At 44.4% G+C, this 19,010-nt stretch overlaps 1 protein-coding gene across 1 annotated transcript in view; it reads left to right on the forward strand.

Moving 5' to 3' along the window:
* The window catches only part of RAP1B (RAP1B, member of RAS oncogene family), a 299,284-nt gene that overhangs the window by 192,418 nt on the left and 87,856 nt on the right, over positions 1-19,010 (forward strand). Inside the window, exon 6 of the mRNA XM_069229179.1 lies at positions 375-518. Within this exon, the coding sequence (XP_069085280.1) occupies positions 375-518 (144 nt within the window). The remainder of the gene's footprint in view (positions 1-374; positions 519-19,010) is intronic.

The following is a 19,010-nucleotide window of genomic DNA, read 5'->3' on the forward strand; positions in this document are numbered from 1 at the left end:
GCTTTTCTCCTTTGTCTACCCGTTTCATTGCCTTTATCTGCCACCTTTCTGGTATCCACCTTGTTTACTTGCAATGCTTCTTTGTTCTAAGTTCCATCAAGAAATGTATAAATAGAATACACATGTACATGTAATACTTGCAGAGAGTATAGTTGCTTGTAGGCTTTAGTTACCTTATTGAGAGTTTTTGAAGTGCCAAATAATTTGCACTTTCGTTGAGCAATTATGGGATGTGGCAAAATTGCAGATTTTTTTTTTTATGTTTAGCATACCATGTTTCCTTCTGTTTTGTTAAGCAGTGTCCTTTTCTGGTGAGCATCTTTTATTTAAGACATCACTTCTTTTGTATTTACTAAAAGGCTACTTCTTTCTAGGTGCCAATGATTTTGGTTGGGAACAAGTGTGACTTAGAAGACGAGAGAGTTGTGGGAAAAGAACAAGGTCAGAATCTCGCAAGACAGTGGAACAATTGTGCTTTCTTAGAATCTTCAGCAAAATCAAAGATTAATGTTAATGAGGTAAGAGTGTCATAAATGTGCTTCAACTATGTACTTCGGTGCTGTAACACAGCTGTTCCTTAAGCACGGCTTAGCTATGTTGAATCCTAAATGATGAATGCTTACGGCTGCGGCAAAGTGGAAAGAATAAGTTAATTGCACGCCATGGATTGGGCATCGCATTCTGCGTTTTTGATCATTTTTGATACATGATAAGTATGTGGGAATGGACAGTAAGGCACCTATTGATTCTGTCCGTGGTCATTTTAAGCAAGCATTAGCTAGGTCTGGCATCATTGTGCCTTCTGTACTCACAAAGGCACACGGTCCACCTTGCGTCATCCATGGGTACACGTACCTCATCCAGTGCTCAGAGGCCCCTCTGCACTCACACTAACACATGACCCACTGTGCCATCATTAAGGTACAATCCTCAATCCTGCACTCACGAGGGTTACATCTGGCACCCTGCTCACAAAGGCACACCACTCACCTGGTACTCATACTGACATAACACTTCTAATGTATGCATACTGCTAAGAAATCAGATGATCACAGACTGCACCAAGATGTAGACCTAAATCTGACTAGCTTCACATTTCTCCCATTAGTTATATTTACTCTGTTACTTCTCCCACTCCTTGGCTTCACTGCTCTGATCCAGACACCCCTCTGTCACCACATACTCAGGCTGTGATGAAAATACAACTTTGCCCTTGTACATTGGCCTCTATAGGTAGAAAAACGTGTTGGCTGAGCTATCCAATGCCAAGAAGTCACATGTGAAGTTGGAAGCAACAGACTCACCATTTAGGTTGCACTCGCATGGGCAGACTGCTCAAACTGCGTCCGTACAGACCCTTTACTGCTCTCACACAGGAACACCACACACCCTGCAGTTCCACAGATAAGCTGCTCAGCGTACAGTGAAATGGGGACCTTCCCCCCTTCAACATATATACGGATGCACTCTTTTGCTCTCAGGCACACCGCTTTCCTTGCACTCAAACCTTGCACTGCACACCCGCAGGTACACCGCTTGCACTACTCCCCCACAGGCACATTATTTACTCTGTACCCATACAGTTACACATCTCACCCTGCACTTACGTTGCTTACTGGTCACCCTGCAGTCTCCTCTCTCATCCTGCACTCAGTCACACCTTACACTTCACTCGCGTGCCACTCACCCTCAACTTAGTCACATTGCTAACCCTGCTTCCCCAGGCAGCACTCAACCAGCTCTTATGCATAGAGCTCACCGTGCTCTCTCATGCAGTACTTCTATGGAGCAGGCACCCTGGCCCACTGCTCACGCTTCACTCGACTTCTGTAGAAAGAGGGAGTCAGAATATAGGTGTGTCCCTGGCCATTCCAGAGCCCGACAACGCAGCCTCTGCAGGCTGCCCAAATTATGTAGTGGTGCTTCAGAAGGTGACAGCGGGTGACGTGCAGGCGAAGAGATGTGAACCCTTGCTGGAGGGACTTGTACTCTTTTTCCAAGCATGACACCTCAAACACTGCCTTTTGTGATACACCTCTACATTTGACTCCGAAAGCGCCTCCTGCTTTTCATGATACGCCCCTGCATTTGACTTGGAGTGCTAGCTCATATCCTAAAGATTCTCGGCCACCGACCCGACCCGAGCCCCATAAATGTGGGTGGTGCCACAGGAGTGACTTGCAAGGCCCGCATGCCCATCTGAATATGGCTGCAAGACATTAATGTATCCATCCAGCTGCCCTGTGACTGCAGACAAACTAACACTCACTCTCAGCAGCTGGATTAACCTTGCTCCGAATTGCCACGCTGCTACTACTGCCTCAAAACCACCCTTTCTCCATTTCAGAAACGTGAGTGATGGCATTGGGGCCTACTTGGACCGAAACAGTACAACAGCGTTGCAAACTTGTACAGGATGGCCCAGTCTGTGTTTTCACACGGCAGAGATATGTGCAGACACCACAACCATTCAGCACTTGAGAGTTCTGTGTAACACAAAAGGTTTGGCTGAGGTGCTGCCATTGTGCTAGTCCTAGATCTCTTTACACATTACAAATCACTCCCGCTCGCTGCTAGAATATGTCCAACCATGGGATTGGCTGTCAAGTAATCAAGAAGTACAAAAGTTACTGACAAATACCATCTATTAATTGATCAGTGACAGAAAAAAACAATAGGCTCAATTTCCAGATCCATGTAAGTAGCAAACAGGTGGCCAACTTTACCCTCACACAGAGATGGACAGATTACATGCTCCACAGTCTTTCAATAGGGGAACCGGTAGTAGATCAGCCAGTATTAATTAGTGCAGCATGATGGAGAGTTCCCAGTGCGCACTCTTGTATATTTGTTATGTTTGTGATCGTTATGATTTATTGTGGCAGCCCTGATTGGTGAGCCAATAACAAATCAATAGGCACTCTTCTGCAGAAGCATACACAATCTGCCTCATTAAATTTTATATTTGAGGTAATCAACGTGGACTGAGCTGAAGACCTCTGTTGCTTCAAGCTAATCACAAATTTGCTGTCGATTTTGTATTCTCATTAGTACTCTTTTTTTTTTTTTTTTTTTTCTTTCTAGAGTTCTTTTAGGTCTCAGCTACCAAACAGCAGTAATTGTCTAGTTACAAAATACCTTTTGTGAGTTTATCAAAATGTACGGTGGGCTTACAAAACAGCTTGTTCTTACCATTGGTTGGCTTTACGGTCACTCAAGAGTTGCTTCTTATTCTATACTTTGCTTCCTCATTTTGTTGTTTGCCCTTCCTTGGATCTTCCCCTCTTTACCACCCTTTTGATCTTTTGATGGGCCTACTTGTATCCTTCCACTTGTTTTTCTTGGTAAGCCCTTAAAAAAAAGGGCATATGTTTTCCAGCTCTCTGCCTTGTGTGCTTCTTCCCTCATTACCCAGCTCTCCTTACACTAGATGTTGCTCTCTCTTGTATGCTTCTCCCTATTAAATTCCCCCATGCTTCTTCTAGTTGTCTTCCTCGTTTGCTTCTTGCATGCTGTTTTCTTTTGTGTGCTCCTTTTCCCATCCTCATCCTGCTCTTTCCCTGTTGCTTCATCCAACCTGCTTCTTAGTTGCTCTCCCACCCCTTGTGGTACTTCAGGATTATTTTTATGTATTGATTTATTTTGGTAACTTTTTGGGTGGGCTAATGCTTCCATTTGCTTCCGGGCCGTTCTTTAAGAAATGTGCTTTAGTGCAACTGAAAAATGTATTATTTTATTTACATTATTTTATTTACCACTAAGTGGTATCTGCCATCTTAGCTCGGTTTAACAAAAACATGAAATGGCCTTCATATCATTCAGTAAGCGTGTGTATGCATGATGACATGTCTCTTCTAGGGCATGGCTGCACCAGAATACTTATTTTTCTTTTTGTTTGTGGGTTTTTTTGGGGGTGGGGGGTTGGGGTTTTATTTGTTTTGGCCAATACTATACTGAATCGGAGAAAAACATTTGCAAAGTAAAGAGGCTAATAAGGCAAGACCTACTACATTGACTAATGGTCGTTTCTTTCTGTCAAATTGCTCATAGTTTTCATGAAGCAGGACACTTTTTATGGTATGAAGCAAATAGCTTGACGTACGGAAGAATTGCAATACAAGACATGGCTTTATTTTTCTTTCAAAACAAAACCGGTTTTAACTTTGTGCACTAAATTGAAAAAAACAATAAATGATGCCCCTTCTCATACATCCCATCCAAATTCACCCCCACACCATCATACCTTAGGTTAATCTTTTCCCACTAGCTGCTGTGAATTTGATTTTGTGGTGCTTCCCAGTATGGGCCACGTCAGCACAATACCATTGTTTTTTGTTTTTTTACCTTATAATGCAGGTGGATTCAGTATTGCCACACCAAATTATCATGTTTCTCTAATTGTGTGATATGCCAATTCATACAGCCTGTTCCTATGTTCAGGAAGTGAGTACTGTGAGAGACTGATTCCACTGCTGATCCTCACCGCCTAATTAGAAGTATTAAACCTACCCATTCATTTCTTACATGTTCATAACAGTTGCCTCTAAATGACCAAGTGACTTTTGTTAGTGATGAAACAAGAAGGTGTTGAAAATGTTTTGGTCTTGGATCACATACACTGTCAAGTGAAATACCTTCAGATACCGATGCACCAACATGTTTGAGGAGTTTTAAATTAGCTTTTAACCCAAGAAAGTGAAACCTGTTTACAATGTAATGTAAAACAGTATCTAGAGGAGGTGTAATGTACAAACCTTGTTGGTGCAGCAGCAAAGAGCCTTCGTGCTACAATATGGGTGACAAAGGCATGATCTGGTGCAGGCAGTCAAGCCAGGGAGGTGGGTGGATCTTGGCGCATGGGGAAGTAATAGTCGAAATATGTGTGTTTTTGGAGCTGCTGTAACACTCATCGGAGTGCTGGATCCATGGATTGGCTAAACAGAGAACTGTATTCTGTCTTCATTTAGTGTTAATTCCTAACCCGTCAACCTTTGTATTTAATTTTACAGACCTAATTAAGAGCTGAAATGTGTGTATGGCGTAGCATTTGTCAGATTCCCCCCATCCGACCGCCCCCGTGTACTTTTGTTGCTGTGTCGAGTCATTTACAAGTCAGGCGCAGGATTTTAACCTGTGTTCTTTCTTTGATTGGGAACCAGTTATTTGAGGCGTTCTGTCTATTTTTTAGGCCAGAGATTAAATGAGCATCTATATTTTCTACTGTAAATAGTTTAGTGATTTGCCAGTGTACCGTACAGATCTTTGATTAAATCAAGGCAGTTGTTGAGCTATGTAAACCACAAACTGTATACATTACCCTATTTCATTTGGCTGAAATGCCTCAACCAAAGCTTAGTCTGCACTCAAAGGTAACCCAAAGTGGTTCTTTTGTTAGATCTTCACACACTATTTGTAGCGTGCTTCATCATCTGGTCTCAAACGAGGATGGGTTCAACCATGTTTCAGGGAGCATTTTGGACACTTTTTTTTTTTTTGCAGGGTTCGGATCTACAATAAAAATAATTCACTTACCTGTTGAATTGAGTAAAGAAGTCAGTCAGCTCGACATTGATCTAATTCTTGTTGCTGCAAGAGGGCAGAATTTGGGGCCTATAGTAAGCAAATTCGGCAAAGGACACAAGGGACCTGGAATATTTAAGAAAGAGTGGGGATTGGGCCCAGTCTCAGAAGACTTTTTCTCTGGAGGTAGCTTTAGCAGCAGAACGTTTCAAGTTGCCAAACATCCTGGCATGGTCCCCGAATGCCAGAGCTGACTGAGCATACGTTGCCTCGTAGATCTTTAGTGTCTGCTTCATGAGATGGTGCAGGGTGTATTCGATCAGCAGGGAGAGAGTCCTAGCTAGATCCATTCTCCACTATCGAATGTGCAGTGTCAATGATTTTGCAGGTTGGAGTTTCCACCCACTAGAGCTTTCATTAGGAGATTCATTTGGCTAAAATAGAACGAGGAGCTCCTTTGTGCCTTCCCACCAATAGTTTTCCTACCCTGAGGTCTGAAGATCAAGAATGGCCAGGCTCAAATCACCCTAATTGCCCAGAACCTGGGCTAGGAGTGTCTTTTACCTGGAACCGATGGGCATGGGTATCTGTCCTCTGATCAGGCTGCCATCTCGGGAGGACCTCCAGTCTCTGCAACAAAGCAGGGTGCTTGATCTGAACCACTGCAACTTGCCACCATGTGTGGAGAATGAGCAGTGACAATTGACTGTGTTTGAGTTGCCATCTGAACTGGAATTCCTCCCTGCTAGACATCTATTCTGGGCACTGGGACATGTTTGTTACCTCCTGTGGTTCTTGAAACACTGACTTCGGTATAGGCTAATCTTTCACTTTGTTGTTTTCTTTCTTTAACGCACCAAGGCCTTGAAGTCAGCCCTGTAAAAGGTTATTTATCAACTCAAGTCAGCCGTGCTTGTTTAAATTCGCCAGTAATTATGCAGCTTGACACACATGTTCAATGCCAAACTGTTCGTGATGCCCCAGTAGACTGCTGAAAAATAACCAACATTTAAAGAAAGGGTATATTATGAAACTGGGTTGTCTGGAGAGGGTATGGTGTCCTAATATCTCTCGTTTTTTGTGTTATGTATATGGAATTGAGTGTAAATTTCAAGAGGAGCTCTATGGTAAATATACTCCTCCAGCAACTGTCTTTTTTTCTGCTACCCTGGGGTGGGGTGAATGTTAGTCTGTTTTACATGACAAATGTAAAGAAAGATTAGCTTACTTTATGGCCGCTTTATCAAATGTCCCTCTGCACTGCTTAAAGCTTCTTTGATATCCTCTGCATGTTAAAAACTCCCAGCTCCAAAATACAAGTGAATCTGAGTTGGTAGTAACTCACCTAAGCTGCAAGGGAGTGATTTACATTCCCTTGTTTGGATAATCACCTGGTCATATTGCCATCATTTCATCTTGCCATCCTTTCATCTTTGCAAATTCCTCACCTTGAAAATTTCACCAGGAGCCTGACCTACCCAGAAAACTCTTTGCATGAGCTTCTGTGTGCTAGTAGGTGGCACTGTTGGTCTCCACCACTACCCTGTTCCTCCTTTGGGCATAATGGCATAACGCCACAACCCCTAGGCACTTAGACCTGTTGTGCTATTTTCACACCCTTCCAGAAGGATCTTGCTCTCTGCTCTTGCATTTTCAGTTCTTTTTACCAAAGCGTTTCTAAAAACTTTTGACAGTGCAAGAATTTCTCTATCCAGAACGACAGGGCTTAAACCATGGAGCACATGTCCCAAGCATATGTTTGTCATGGATCCACACAACGTCTCCCTTTGGTGTCTCAGCACCAAACACAACTCCATATCCTCTTACAGATGCTCCCTGATGCATTAAAAGAACATTAAGGACTCAAACTTTACTCTGAGTAAACAAAAAGCAAGCCTTGCCCCTCTCCAAGTCTTGATGTTTTTCCCATATCCCATCTTTTGGTCGATCTAGGACAAATTTGACAGAGCAGTCTAAAATGAAAAGTCAAAAGGAGGATCTTTCTGTCCCCTCCTCCTTTGAGTAAAAGTTTCACAGTCAATACTTGAAAGGACTGATTCCTCTTTTGATGTCTAATTCAGACTGTGTTCCGCTTCGGGAACTGATGCATCCATAATTTAATGGGCCATCTTAGATTCCACAACACAATGCAGCCTTTGGGGTGGCCATGTTGCAACTTCTCAAAATGAATCCAAAACACTGGTGTCCTTTCAGACTCATGTGTTGTCTAGATCTTCAGTTGGACTTTCTCTGGTTGGTCTTTCGCAGTGTTGACCTATACCTTCCAGCCTCCAAAATATTTTGCCGCCTCTGCTGTGCCTTGGTTCCCTTGCAGCAGGGTCCACCAGTTTGTAGGTCAGTCACGCAAACACTTTGACCTGTTGTTAGTATTGTGGGCTTTTAACTACACCCACCTCACTCCCACTTTAATTTGTTTGTGGACTTGCCTTTCAAAAATCAGGTCTATGGTAAATACTTTACATTTGTCCTGCGTTGGGCAGTTTGGTTACCACCTTGGACACCGATCCTGTTCCAGAGATGATTGCATGATTGCTGATATGCTTCAGCTTGGCAAACTACTTTTTTCTTTTATCTGCCACAGCGCGAACTCGATCAGCGGTATTGTTTTTACATTATATGCACTCTGATCTGCTTAGTACTCATTCTTTGCAGCAGGCATATTAACCCTGTGCACTACCTTATGATGACTCCAATCTTCCAGTAGACAAAAGTAGGTTTTCTCTCCAAAAAGATCATAGCCAGAGTTATTTTGACATTTTTACATTACATGCACAATGATCTGCTTAGTACGCGTTCTTTTTAGTACATAAATTCATTCTGGGACTTGTAATTTTTATTTTTATAACATGATACAAGCTGGAAACCAGCCCTTGGAGTAGTATTCGTAGAGTTGTCCAGCTCCCGAGTTCAGTGTGTGATTGTCTCATTTAGCTTGTCAGCTTTGCAATCTGGGACTTGTATTTTTATAACACAATACAAGCTGCGAATGGAAAGCAGAAACCTGACTAGATGAACTATACACGTTGGAGTCTGTGAAACTTGAGCTGTGTGTGCTTGTATCTATAAAACTAACCTTGAGGAGAGCTTACAGTTGATTATGCTGTACAATGGTCAATATTTCATAACTAATATTTCAGTTCAAAACTGACTGAGGATCATTAATACCATGTGAGGTGGCTCTCCTTCAGCGTGCAGAAAATCATGGGCGTTTTGTTCAGCTCCCCAGACTGCAGTAAAGGAACAGTGATCCAGTAAGCACACGTTCTTGGAGTACAATTATGTATTCATTGCCCCGCAGGCAATGTCGCCTGTACCAACTGCCAAGTAAATTGGGGGGTAGTTTGATTTTAAGGGCCTTGTTTAAAAGAAATATTCCTATAGGCCTACTATCCCTTCAGTTGTATGCAGGATCACTGGAATTATGTGGCAGAAAGGACCAAAATTATGTGGCAGGGTTGACCAATTAATGTGGCAAAAAAAGCCCATTTATGCATTTACAATACCAATAGCTCCAAATCAAGTAAATGCAAGACCTATTGCATTGCAAATGCTTGTTACTGTTCCAGATGCACCAGTTCTAAATTCTACTCTAACGCATAGGCAGATCTTTAGCCGACATCGCCTAGAACATGTCCCATGTTTTGCCACTTGATTACAATGGTGCAGCCTCATGTTGAGGATAATTTTCCTCCAGTTCTCTGGCATTGGAAGGCAGAATTTCACAAGGATGAAGGCCCCTTAGTTCTGACTCCAGTGCTCTTTTAAGTATTCCAGCAATGTCCTAACAAAGACTGCAATGCGTTGCCGCACTGCTTGCTCTCCCATAACACTACTACTGGGTTATGTCATGACCTGCATGCTTAGAAATTTCCTAAGAAACCATATAGAATTCACCCTTATTCGACCCAATATTGAAGCTGCTTTTTGCATCCGTGGACTGCAGAGCTGCAGATATGTTGAATTTATAGTTAGTTACAGTGGAAACAGAGGTTCACTATTTGACTAAGATCTTACAGCCTGGGCTATAGTCAATATCAATCAAAATCCTTGCTTCTATTTAACAAATCGTTGATGCTCCAATCCTTGATGAACTATATGTACCTACTGCATCACTACACTGATACCTTCTGAGCGATGGGTTTGAGATTGTGCCCATGCTCCGTGAAGATTTCCAGAACTTCTTTGAAGTTTGCAGCAAAGTGTATTTTGTTTGACATCCAACCTAGACACTACAGACTGCTGCTTTGGCAGTGGACACCAATGTTGAGATGAGACTCCATGTTTGAGGTCACACAATTGAGTTTTCCAGTGACATTCACGCTCCTCATGGAAATGCTGTTTTTTTTTTTCTTTCTGTGGAGCTACTCCCCCTAACATTATCGGAAATCTTAAGAGGAGTCAAGGTGTCTTGTCTGCTGACAGATCCAGCCTGCCCAGCAACCGGCTCAGTGCGTTTTTTGTGACTCCAAAGGCAGGGGTGATGGGAGGTGACAGCCACCAACAGAACAGACCTCATCCTCCTCCTCCTCCTATGCTGCCACAAAGCTGCGTTCATTCTCCACCAGCTGCCATCTAATGCCATTTGATGTTAAAATTTCATATTGACTTCCTGGCAAGCACTTTATTACTTCAGACTGCTGGGTCCTTCGGTTTGCTCAGTTTGGTTACACACTCCCTTTTTTGACAACTCCTACTTACATTCTGCTAATTTTTGCCCAAACATTGGTGGATCAGTGATTGTTTCTCCAGACTTACAAGTGTCACTTACCAAGGGTGCAATTGGGGTGTCGAGGGGTATCTTGTGCTATTTGATTCTTCTTGATAGAAAAGAAGGGCAGAGCACTTGGGACGGTCCTAGATATCAGACTTCTGATCACCCTTCTCACAAAGGAAAAGTTCATGATGACACTGTCCCAAGTCTTGTTAGCCATGAACTCCAAATACTGAATGGTGTCCTTGGACTTGCATGACATGCTGATGTTCAATGTGCTGATTCTGTAGTGCACAGAAAGTACCTCTGCTTTGTGGCAGAATCAAACCATTTTCATTTTCCCATCATGCCTTTCAGCCTTACCTCAGTCCCCTGGATGTTCAAAAAGATCATGTTGGTGGTTGCAGCTCATCTTTACATGTCAGGGCTAAATGTATTTATGTACCTCGATGACTGGCTTGCCTCTGCCGGTCTCGGACAACCCGAATGTGGTGTTGTCCGCCAAGGGGTCCCTACCTTACTGTCTCCAGCCAGACATTACAATACAAAGCCACATAAAAGTGACACCCTCTTTCAGTGACGTTTCCTATACCCTCAGATGTGGGGCATGTCTGACAATATTGACAGTATGTGACCTAACTTGGAACCTTATTGCTTCTGAAAGTCTACTTCACTGACCAGGGAGTAACTTAAAGGAGACAGTGTCACAGTGCCAGCCGCAACCTCAGAGCCTCTAAATGCATGGGACTCGACACTACATTGTATGTTGTAGTACCATATGGTCATATTGTTTTAGAACTTAACTGAACTATACCAGATGGAAGTTAGCAAAGCCCTGAGGGCCATCAGAAGGCACACAACTCCAAAAGATTGATGTGCAAGCACTACTCAGTCAGTGACCAGAGAACCCTGATCTCCATATAATCCCAGAGATAACTGGTTCATCATCATTGTAATCTCTGGCTGGACTAAGGTGAATAATCCCAGAGATAACTGGTTCATCATCATTGTAATCTCTGGCTGGACTAAGGTGAATGGTTTACCTCCTGCCAGGGTGGCATCTGTTCATCCACCACCAAATAATCTAGGCTTCTTCATCCATAAGGCTGATGTCTAAAAGGCATCAGAGTTGGACCAGTTGAAGGTTAACATTCCACTAAAGAGCCTGCATGTGCCCACATGCATGAGACACCAGGTGGATAACAAGGCTAGGAGCCTAAGTAGCCTCATAACCCTTAGGACGGAAACTAGTGCTCACTCCTGAAACATTGGGATAATAGGCTTACTGACCCAGAATCTTTACAGGGACTGCAATTTCTTTGAAGCCACCAGTGTCCGTTACGGTGCCCAAAAAGAGAATTCTATGTACAGGTGGAAGGTGAGAATCACTTGCAGGATTAAGTTAACACATCTTGCATAATGTTCTGCCTTCTTATCTTATGTGTTCTGCTCTGACAAAAATTGCGATTATGAGCTAGTGATGGCATGGACATCAGTTCAAGTACAGTTTTTGATAGCAAAGGTGTGTGTCATAGCAGAAATAGACATAATTCTGGTTTACCTTTGGTACCATAAAATTAGCCAGTGCAATTTAAGGAAGTGCGGATATTCCGTATCGCTGCTATCTTTGTAATAGTTTGTCTAACTTGCATAATTCCATTTTGGATAGATGCTGACCATTGACTCCAGAGGTTTCATTCTTTTACTGACATTAACTGTGGTTTACATTTTTTATGATACGTACGTTGTGTGCTTATCTCTATCTGGTTTGGAATAAATCCTGTGATCTTGGTGGACAAAATCCGATTTTGATTTTTGCTAATTATGCAATTGGCAAGTTAAATTATTTTGGGTGCATGACAGATTGCAGTTGTAGAGTCCTCCTTAATTATTTCTTTGTTAGCTTCTTTAAGATTTTGCAGCAGCTTCTACGTTTGGTCCTCCGTTTGGCCTTCAATCTTCTAATATACAGTTAAACAGTTCATCTGTTACAGTAAGCCATTGCTATGAAAATAAGTCATTGGCTAATGAACAATATTCTTTCACGTAGCTCAGAGGTATGGTAAGCATCAACTGTCTCCATAGATTTCAGCATTGAACTGACACCTTTTTCTCTTTAACATCTACCTCATCAATCTCAGTGGATAGACTGTTTTTCTTTGCAGATTTTTCAAAGATTTAAATATCCACTTAAGGGCTACTTTAACTTTGATGCATTGGGAAACACACACAATGCGTTTTGTATTTTTCGTGTTTGTTTTCTGATACAGTAGATAAAGTTTTTTTGAAGACTCATTATTTTCAGGCGCTGAATTGGTGTCATTGGGTGGTTGTTACTTTTTAAGTCGAGAATTGCAGTGTGCAAGGGCTGATCTTCTCGACATGTAATCTATTCGGTGGGCTTTTACCACGCCCATCAATTTCATTGGTTCATGGGCCTTCCTTTCAAAATCCCTGGATGTTGTTGGTAAATTATTTTTTTGCCCCGCCTGAGGCTGGTTTGTTACCACCTCGGAGACTGACCCTGTTACATGGATTATTGCACGATCAACTAATTTAGAGTGGCGTGCTGTTTTTCTCCTTTGCCTCGCCGCTTCTTGCTGCGTGGCAGTATGTTGTTTATTCCTCTTTTTTCTTTTCGGGCATCTTGCTGTTTCTTTGTGATGTTTGCGTGGTCTTTATTTTTATTTTTTTGCAGTTTTATATAGCGCTAACTCCATACAAAGCTATCACAGCGCTTTCATGAGCACCGGTTAGATTACACTTTCATTTTTGATAGCAAGGGGAGATTAAGTGGTTTGCCTAGAATCCCAGGATGTTGAGCTGGTGCAGAGACTCGAACCGGGTTCCCCAGCTCCAGAGTCTGCATATCTGGCCACATCCTCTCCCCTAGGGTTCTTTGCCTGCTGCGTGTTGGGGCAATATATCGCATTTCATAGTGCTGCAAAGCAGGTGCCATTCTTAACAAAATCGCTGTAATTCATTTGCATCGACCTTACAGAGATGAAGCGGTGAAAAGACTATGTCAGGATTGTGATCTGTGAGATTCTGGTTCTGTCAAGACCTCTGCACTGGGTGCATTAACCAACTGACTTGAGTAGAGCTTAACACTAGGTGATATCATGTGCTCTTGATAACCTCCGGAAGGTCCCCAACCAAGCACATAGGTTAGTTCTAGGCAAGAAGATTGCGAAAGGTGTTCTCAAAATGGAGTAAAAGGAGTGGTGACTCCAAAGTCAAGCACTTCACTGCCTCAAGCGTATCAGAAAACATCTAGCTTTTTGATGTAAATTGGGCCTCTTCAAATAGAGTTCAGTTCGTAGAGGCAACCATTTTCCTAACCCACTAGCACAAAGAAACTAACACAAGGGTGCACAGTGAGAGGAGCAGCATATTATAGGGCACAAAAGTGGAGCAAACTCAATCATTTCCTCCTCTCAGAATTCACTGGTGTCATGGCTTTCACAGTCCCCCTCGCAGCTACTGCGACCTTGCAGATGCCACGTCCAGAAGTGCTGTCTAAAACAGCCCCCGATTAGCACTTACTTCCTCTTTGAAGAGGCCCCATTGTGAATACCCAGGACAGTTGCTTTCGTAGGCGCAGAGCGCTTCTCCATCACCCTCTGGACTTCTGTGAATAATAACACAGCCAGTCTCTAGGAATGAGGCAAAAACACTCCCAAGGTGGCGGTCTTGTTGTGTCCGCTTGCCTGCAGCAACAGGTCTAGGAGAGTTGCTGTGGCATCTGGCATACATCCAAACCAAAATGCATAGATAATACATTGTCATTTACAACTCCAATAGTTCTGACTCTCTCAAATGAGAGACCTATTGCAAATGCTTGTTATCTTACTGCTATGCGTTCCTCAGTTCTGTTGTATTCCTTTAATTCATTCCAATTTCCTTTGGGGCAGACCTACTTATTATGCAGGCCGTTCTTGGGAAATGGAAGAAACAGCAGTCTCAGTAATCAGTTATTCCTCCTGAATATCAGTGGTTTTAAAAATATTGAAATTGTCGATTTGCTTGCTATCACCAAAGGAATGATGACCGAGGGATAACACGTCACTGGTTCAAGTCTATCTGCCCCTTTACAGGTATATTTTGCAACCTGAATCTATTATGGATTCATATCGGCATTATCCTGCACGATCTAGAGAGCTGGAATTCTAACTACTCTAAAAATGAAATTGTTAGCCAGCATGTGTAAGCGGAGGTGTTAAAATGGGAACCAACCAAGCTGATCTCATGCTGATACTCTGTATCACAGTGAGGCGCCTAATTGAAGAACTGCATACTATGATCCTGTTTAGGATAAGTCTAGGCATGTCCTCTAAATGAGGACTTTAACTGTATCAACCCCAATTAAACCGGACAGTGTGCACACTCAGATGGGCAAATCCCGAACGAAAACTGAATATGTGGTGAATTTGTATTTTATTATTCTCGGTCTGTGACTGCTTGATCGTCTTTTCAGTTGCAAATTCAACAAATTAGGTCATTTTGTCAAAACCTGTAAAGACATCAAGAAGTGCTGTGTCTGAATTGTATTCATAATTATGTACGTGCCTCCTATATTAATAAAATGAATATCTGACAGACTTCCAGTTGCAGATTCCTTACCTTTGATTTTCCCCTAGGTGTTTGCTTGATCTGGAGAATTTTCTGAGCAGTATCCCTTTGTGGCGTTAGGTTATGTCGATTGGCTCTGCGTCGATAGTCTGCGTCGTCCACGCTGGAAAAGTCATGGGTCCTATATAGGCTCCACCTCTGCGCTCTGATGTCAGTTCTTTTCGTTCCGTGCAAGCTAGTGCCGATCACAAGAGAGCTACCCCTCAGTCACTTTTTGACTATTCTTTTTTTTTTTTCTTTTTTCTTTTGTTGAAGTTCTTTTGAGTTTTCTACTCCTAGTGCGTCGAGGAAGGCCCGTGTTTAAGCCCTGCGGGTCGTGTCATTGGGCTATGTTGGTGATGGATCCGCACCTCATGTGTCTTTGGTGCCTGGAGTGCGATCACAACCTGAAGGAGTACTCAGAGTGTCAGCTAGGCATCCAAAGGCTTTGAGGGAGCGTCCCTAAAGCTGATGGCGGCCCGACGCTCCGAGCAATTTGAGGTCCTGGTCCAGAGAAAGGTCACAGGAGCAGTTTTGGAGTCCTTCCTTGTCCCACTCCCAGGACCTCAAGACGATCTGGTAAGTTGGGGCACAAGAAGAAGAGCAATAAGATGAAGAAGAGCGCTTCTCGTCCGTCGGCTGACAAGACAAGGGATCATCAGTGCTCCAAGCCTCGTTCTGAGAAACCTGCATCTGGGCCAACTCCGTGCCTCCCCTTGTTTCCAGGAGCTGGAGTGACCCCCGCCAACTTTGATAACTTTATGAAGCCACGTGCCTCATTTTTGGGCACCCCAACTCTGCTTGAGAGCCTTCGGGACCTGCAGTGTTAGACAGGGCCCCTTTGGTTTCCAAGCCAGCAGCTTCAGCCTCGGCGCTGAGGGGCACTCAGGGATCGAAGTCCTGGATCTCTACCAGAATCTATCGTACCACCTCAACCTTCTTCAACGCCGCCCGTGCCTACAGCCAGCACCATCCCCCTTCTCATTGCCAACTCCAGCACGGAGCCATACGGGTGTCTCACAATGCCAACTCGGGCAGGAGCCTTGCATCCTATGTTGGATCCTGAGCCCCTTTCTTATGGGCTAGGTTACGGTGAGGGATAGGAGGGGTTTCTGGTCCCTTTAGAATACTAGCTCCAAGACTCTATGTATTGGTATACAGTCTTGGGTGAGGCCAGCAGACAGGATACTTCTCCAAATACTAGCATGCTTTCTCTCCCTCCCGTGGCTACGGAGGCAAGAGTTTCCTATTCCATGGAGGTGAGAAGAGCAGCTGAGGTCTTGGACCACGAGTTGCCTTTGGTGGCAGTCAAGACTAACCTTAGAGGTGCTTCAGCCTGGAGCTTCCACCTCAGAACCTATGCTCCCCTTTAATGAAGCCCTTAGCTTTCTTACACAACACTCCACCCCTGAGAGCTTGGTCATCCAAGCCCCCACTTCCAGGGGGCATTCATATCTGCTCCCCCGAATAGGAAATCCAAAAGGTTGGATACATTTGGGATGAAGTCTTTTTCTTCCTCTAGCCCATCATTGCGGTCAATGAACACTGTATGCCTTTTGGGCCATTATCCCCACATGCTGGGGATACGATTGCGCAAGTGCTTCCGCAGGTTCTGGAGGAGACCCGGACTGTACTCTCTCAGGCAGTTGCCGATAGAAGGGATGCAGCAAAGTTCACCATCCATTTTAGACAGAGCATGACTGAGTCACTGGGCAGAGTGGTTTTGTCAACAGTGGCCCTGAGGCGCCACCACTTGTTGTGGACATCTGGCTTTTCAGGGGGTGTCCAGGCTACTTTGATGGGCATGCCATTTGACAGCACCCTTCTCTTCGGAGACAAGGCAGACTCTGCGCTAGAGCACTTTAAGGATTTTTGTGCTATGGATAGATCCTTGGGCCTCACAACGACCCCTCATCCCCCAGTCTGCCTTTCACCCCTTTTGTTGCTACAGAAGGGGCCTCCAACTGCATCCATTCTCAGCCATCCCCACATGCTGCCCATTCTCTGCGTGTCCAAAGGCGTGGGATACACTGACCTTGTAGAACAGGGAGCCAGTGGTTTGGCTATTCCATTGCCACTGCTGCATCAGCCTCTAAACCTTCCTAGTCTGACTTCACACCAGGGGCCACTCTGAGGCAAGATTCGCCATAATCTGCTCCGCTCGCAATCCATCATGTCTGACAGGTGGGTTCTGCAGATATTCTGAAGGGGCTGCTCCCTCCCTTTAGAGACTAGCCCTCCATCCATGCCACCATCATACAGTCACATGACGAAGGGTCCACCTGTCCCTTCTCCGTGAGGAAGTTTTGACTCACTTGGCCCAGGGAGCCATAGAGAGGTTTACCATGCCAGAAGTAGGTTGTGGTTGCTATTCCTGCTTCTTTCTGGTACCCAAAAGGACAAGGTCCTCCTCCCTATCCTAGACTTTCGATCCCTCAAACTCTTCCTCACGAAGAAGTTCAAAATGCTCACTTCGGCTCAGGTTTTTTCTGCTCTGGACCCAGGAGACCGGATGGCAGCATTGGACATGCAGGACACTAATTTCCCTATTCCCGTCCTGCCTGCCCACAGACATTACTTGTGGTTCACAGTAGGCCACGAACACTTTAAGTTCACCGTGTTCCCCTTTGGTCTTTCCAGCACCCCTCCGGTGTTCACCGAGGTAATGGCGGTGGTCGCAGCTCATCTGTGCAGATAAGGGGGTTTCAGTCTTTCCCTGTCTCAACAGCTAGCTGTCATCCCCCACCTCCAGCCTACGACGTACGCTCCCTTTCATCAGAGCTGTTGTGGACACAGTGCAATTTCTGGCTTATCTTCCTGAGTGGTGGGTTAAGGCTATTCACTCTGATACCGATGTTTCGGGCCTCTAACCTGGATTTAGCTGAGAATGTCTCTGGGGCTACTAGACCTCACGGCGCCTGCATCCTGCTGCTGACTCATGGCAGATGGCATATGCGGGCTGTGCAGTGGTACCTGAAGTTCCAGGGTGCGCATCATCAGGGGAATCTCTCCAAAAAGGTCCAGATCGCTGAGGGAACTGTGCAAGATCTGCAGTGGTGGTTAATGAACCGTGATTGGGTTAGAGGCCCAACTCTCCCTGTTCCCCAATTAGACCTGACAGTAGTGACATATGAGTCACTTTTGGGATGGGGAGGACATCTGGGAGAGGTGGAGATCACAGGCATCTGGTCCTGACTCCACATCAACCTTGTGGAGCTCGATGTAATCAGAATAGCATTGGAGGCATTTCTTAGTCCTGTCAAGGGAAAGATGGTGCAGTTGTTCCCGGACAACACCACTGCCATGTGGTACTGCAACAAGCAGGGCGGTGGGGGTCATTGACTCTGTCAAGAGGCTCTGCTCCTGTGGATGTGGCTCGAACTACAGGGCATATCCCTGGTAGTTCAATATCTGGTGGGATCTCTGAACAGCAGAGGAGACCAGCTCGACCAAAAATATGTACCAGATAACGAATGGCATCTCCAGCCAGAGGTGGCGAAGGTCTCTTTCAGCAGAGGGAAGAGGCTTGGTTAGATCTGTTTGCCTCCGTAGAGAACATGCAATGTTGGCAGTTTTGCACGTTTCTAAGGCAGGAATTGCTCAAATGTTTTTTGTCTCTAGTGGAACTCTGGTCTCCTGTACGCCTTTCCGCCCATTTCACTTTTGTCCAAACGATCTGAAGATCAAGAGCAACCAGGCCCAAGTAATTCTTGTATCTCCGGACTGGGCACGAAGAGTCTGGTATCCCAAGCTGTTGAGCATGTGCATCGATCCTTTGATCCGACTGCTCCTTTAGCAGGATCTTCTGTCGGAGCAGCAGGGGAGGGTTCTGCACCTGAACCTGTCCACTCTTCACCTTCTTGCATGGAGATTAAGCGGAGAAACTTAACAGCTTTTGACCTTCTGCCTGAAGTCTGTTACATTATCTTGGCAGCCAGGCGTCATTCCACCAAAACAGTATAAGCCTGTAGTTGGAAGAAATTTACGGCATTTTTTACACAGTCTTTGGCCCAGCAGGGCTCTGCTATGAGTACTCTCAAAGGTTTTTTTATCTGCAATTTATGCTTTTTTGAGGTTCTGATCAACCTTCCTTGTTTAAATCCCCTTTTGTAAATGGGTTCCTCAATGGCCTTACACATAAGTTCTT

The sequence above is a fragment of the Pleurodeles waltl genome, chromosome 4_1 (genome assembly GCF_031143425.1).
Source record: "Pleurodeles waltl isolate 20211129_DDA chromosome 4_1, aPleWal1.hap1.20221129, whole genome shotgun sequence".
Lineage (NCBI taxonomy): Eukaryota > Metazoa > Chordata > Amphibia > Caudata > Salamandridae > Pleurodeles > Pleurodeles waltl.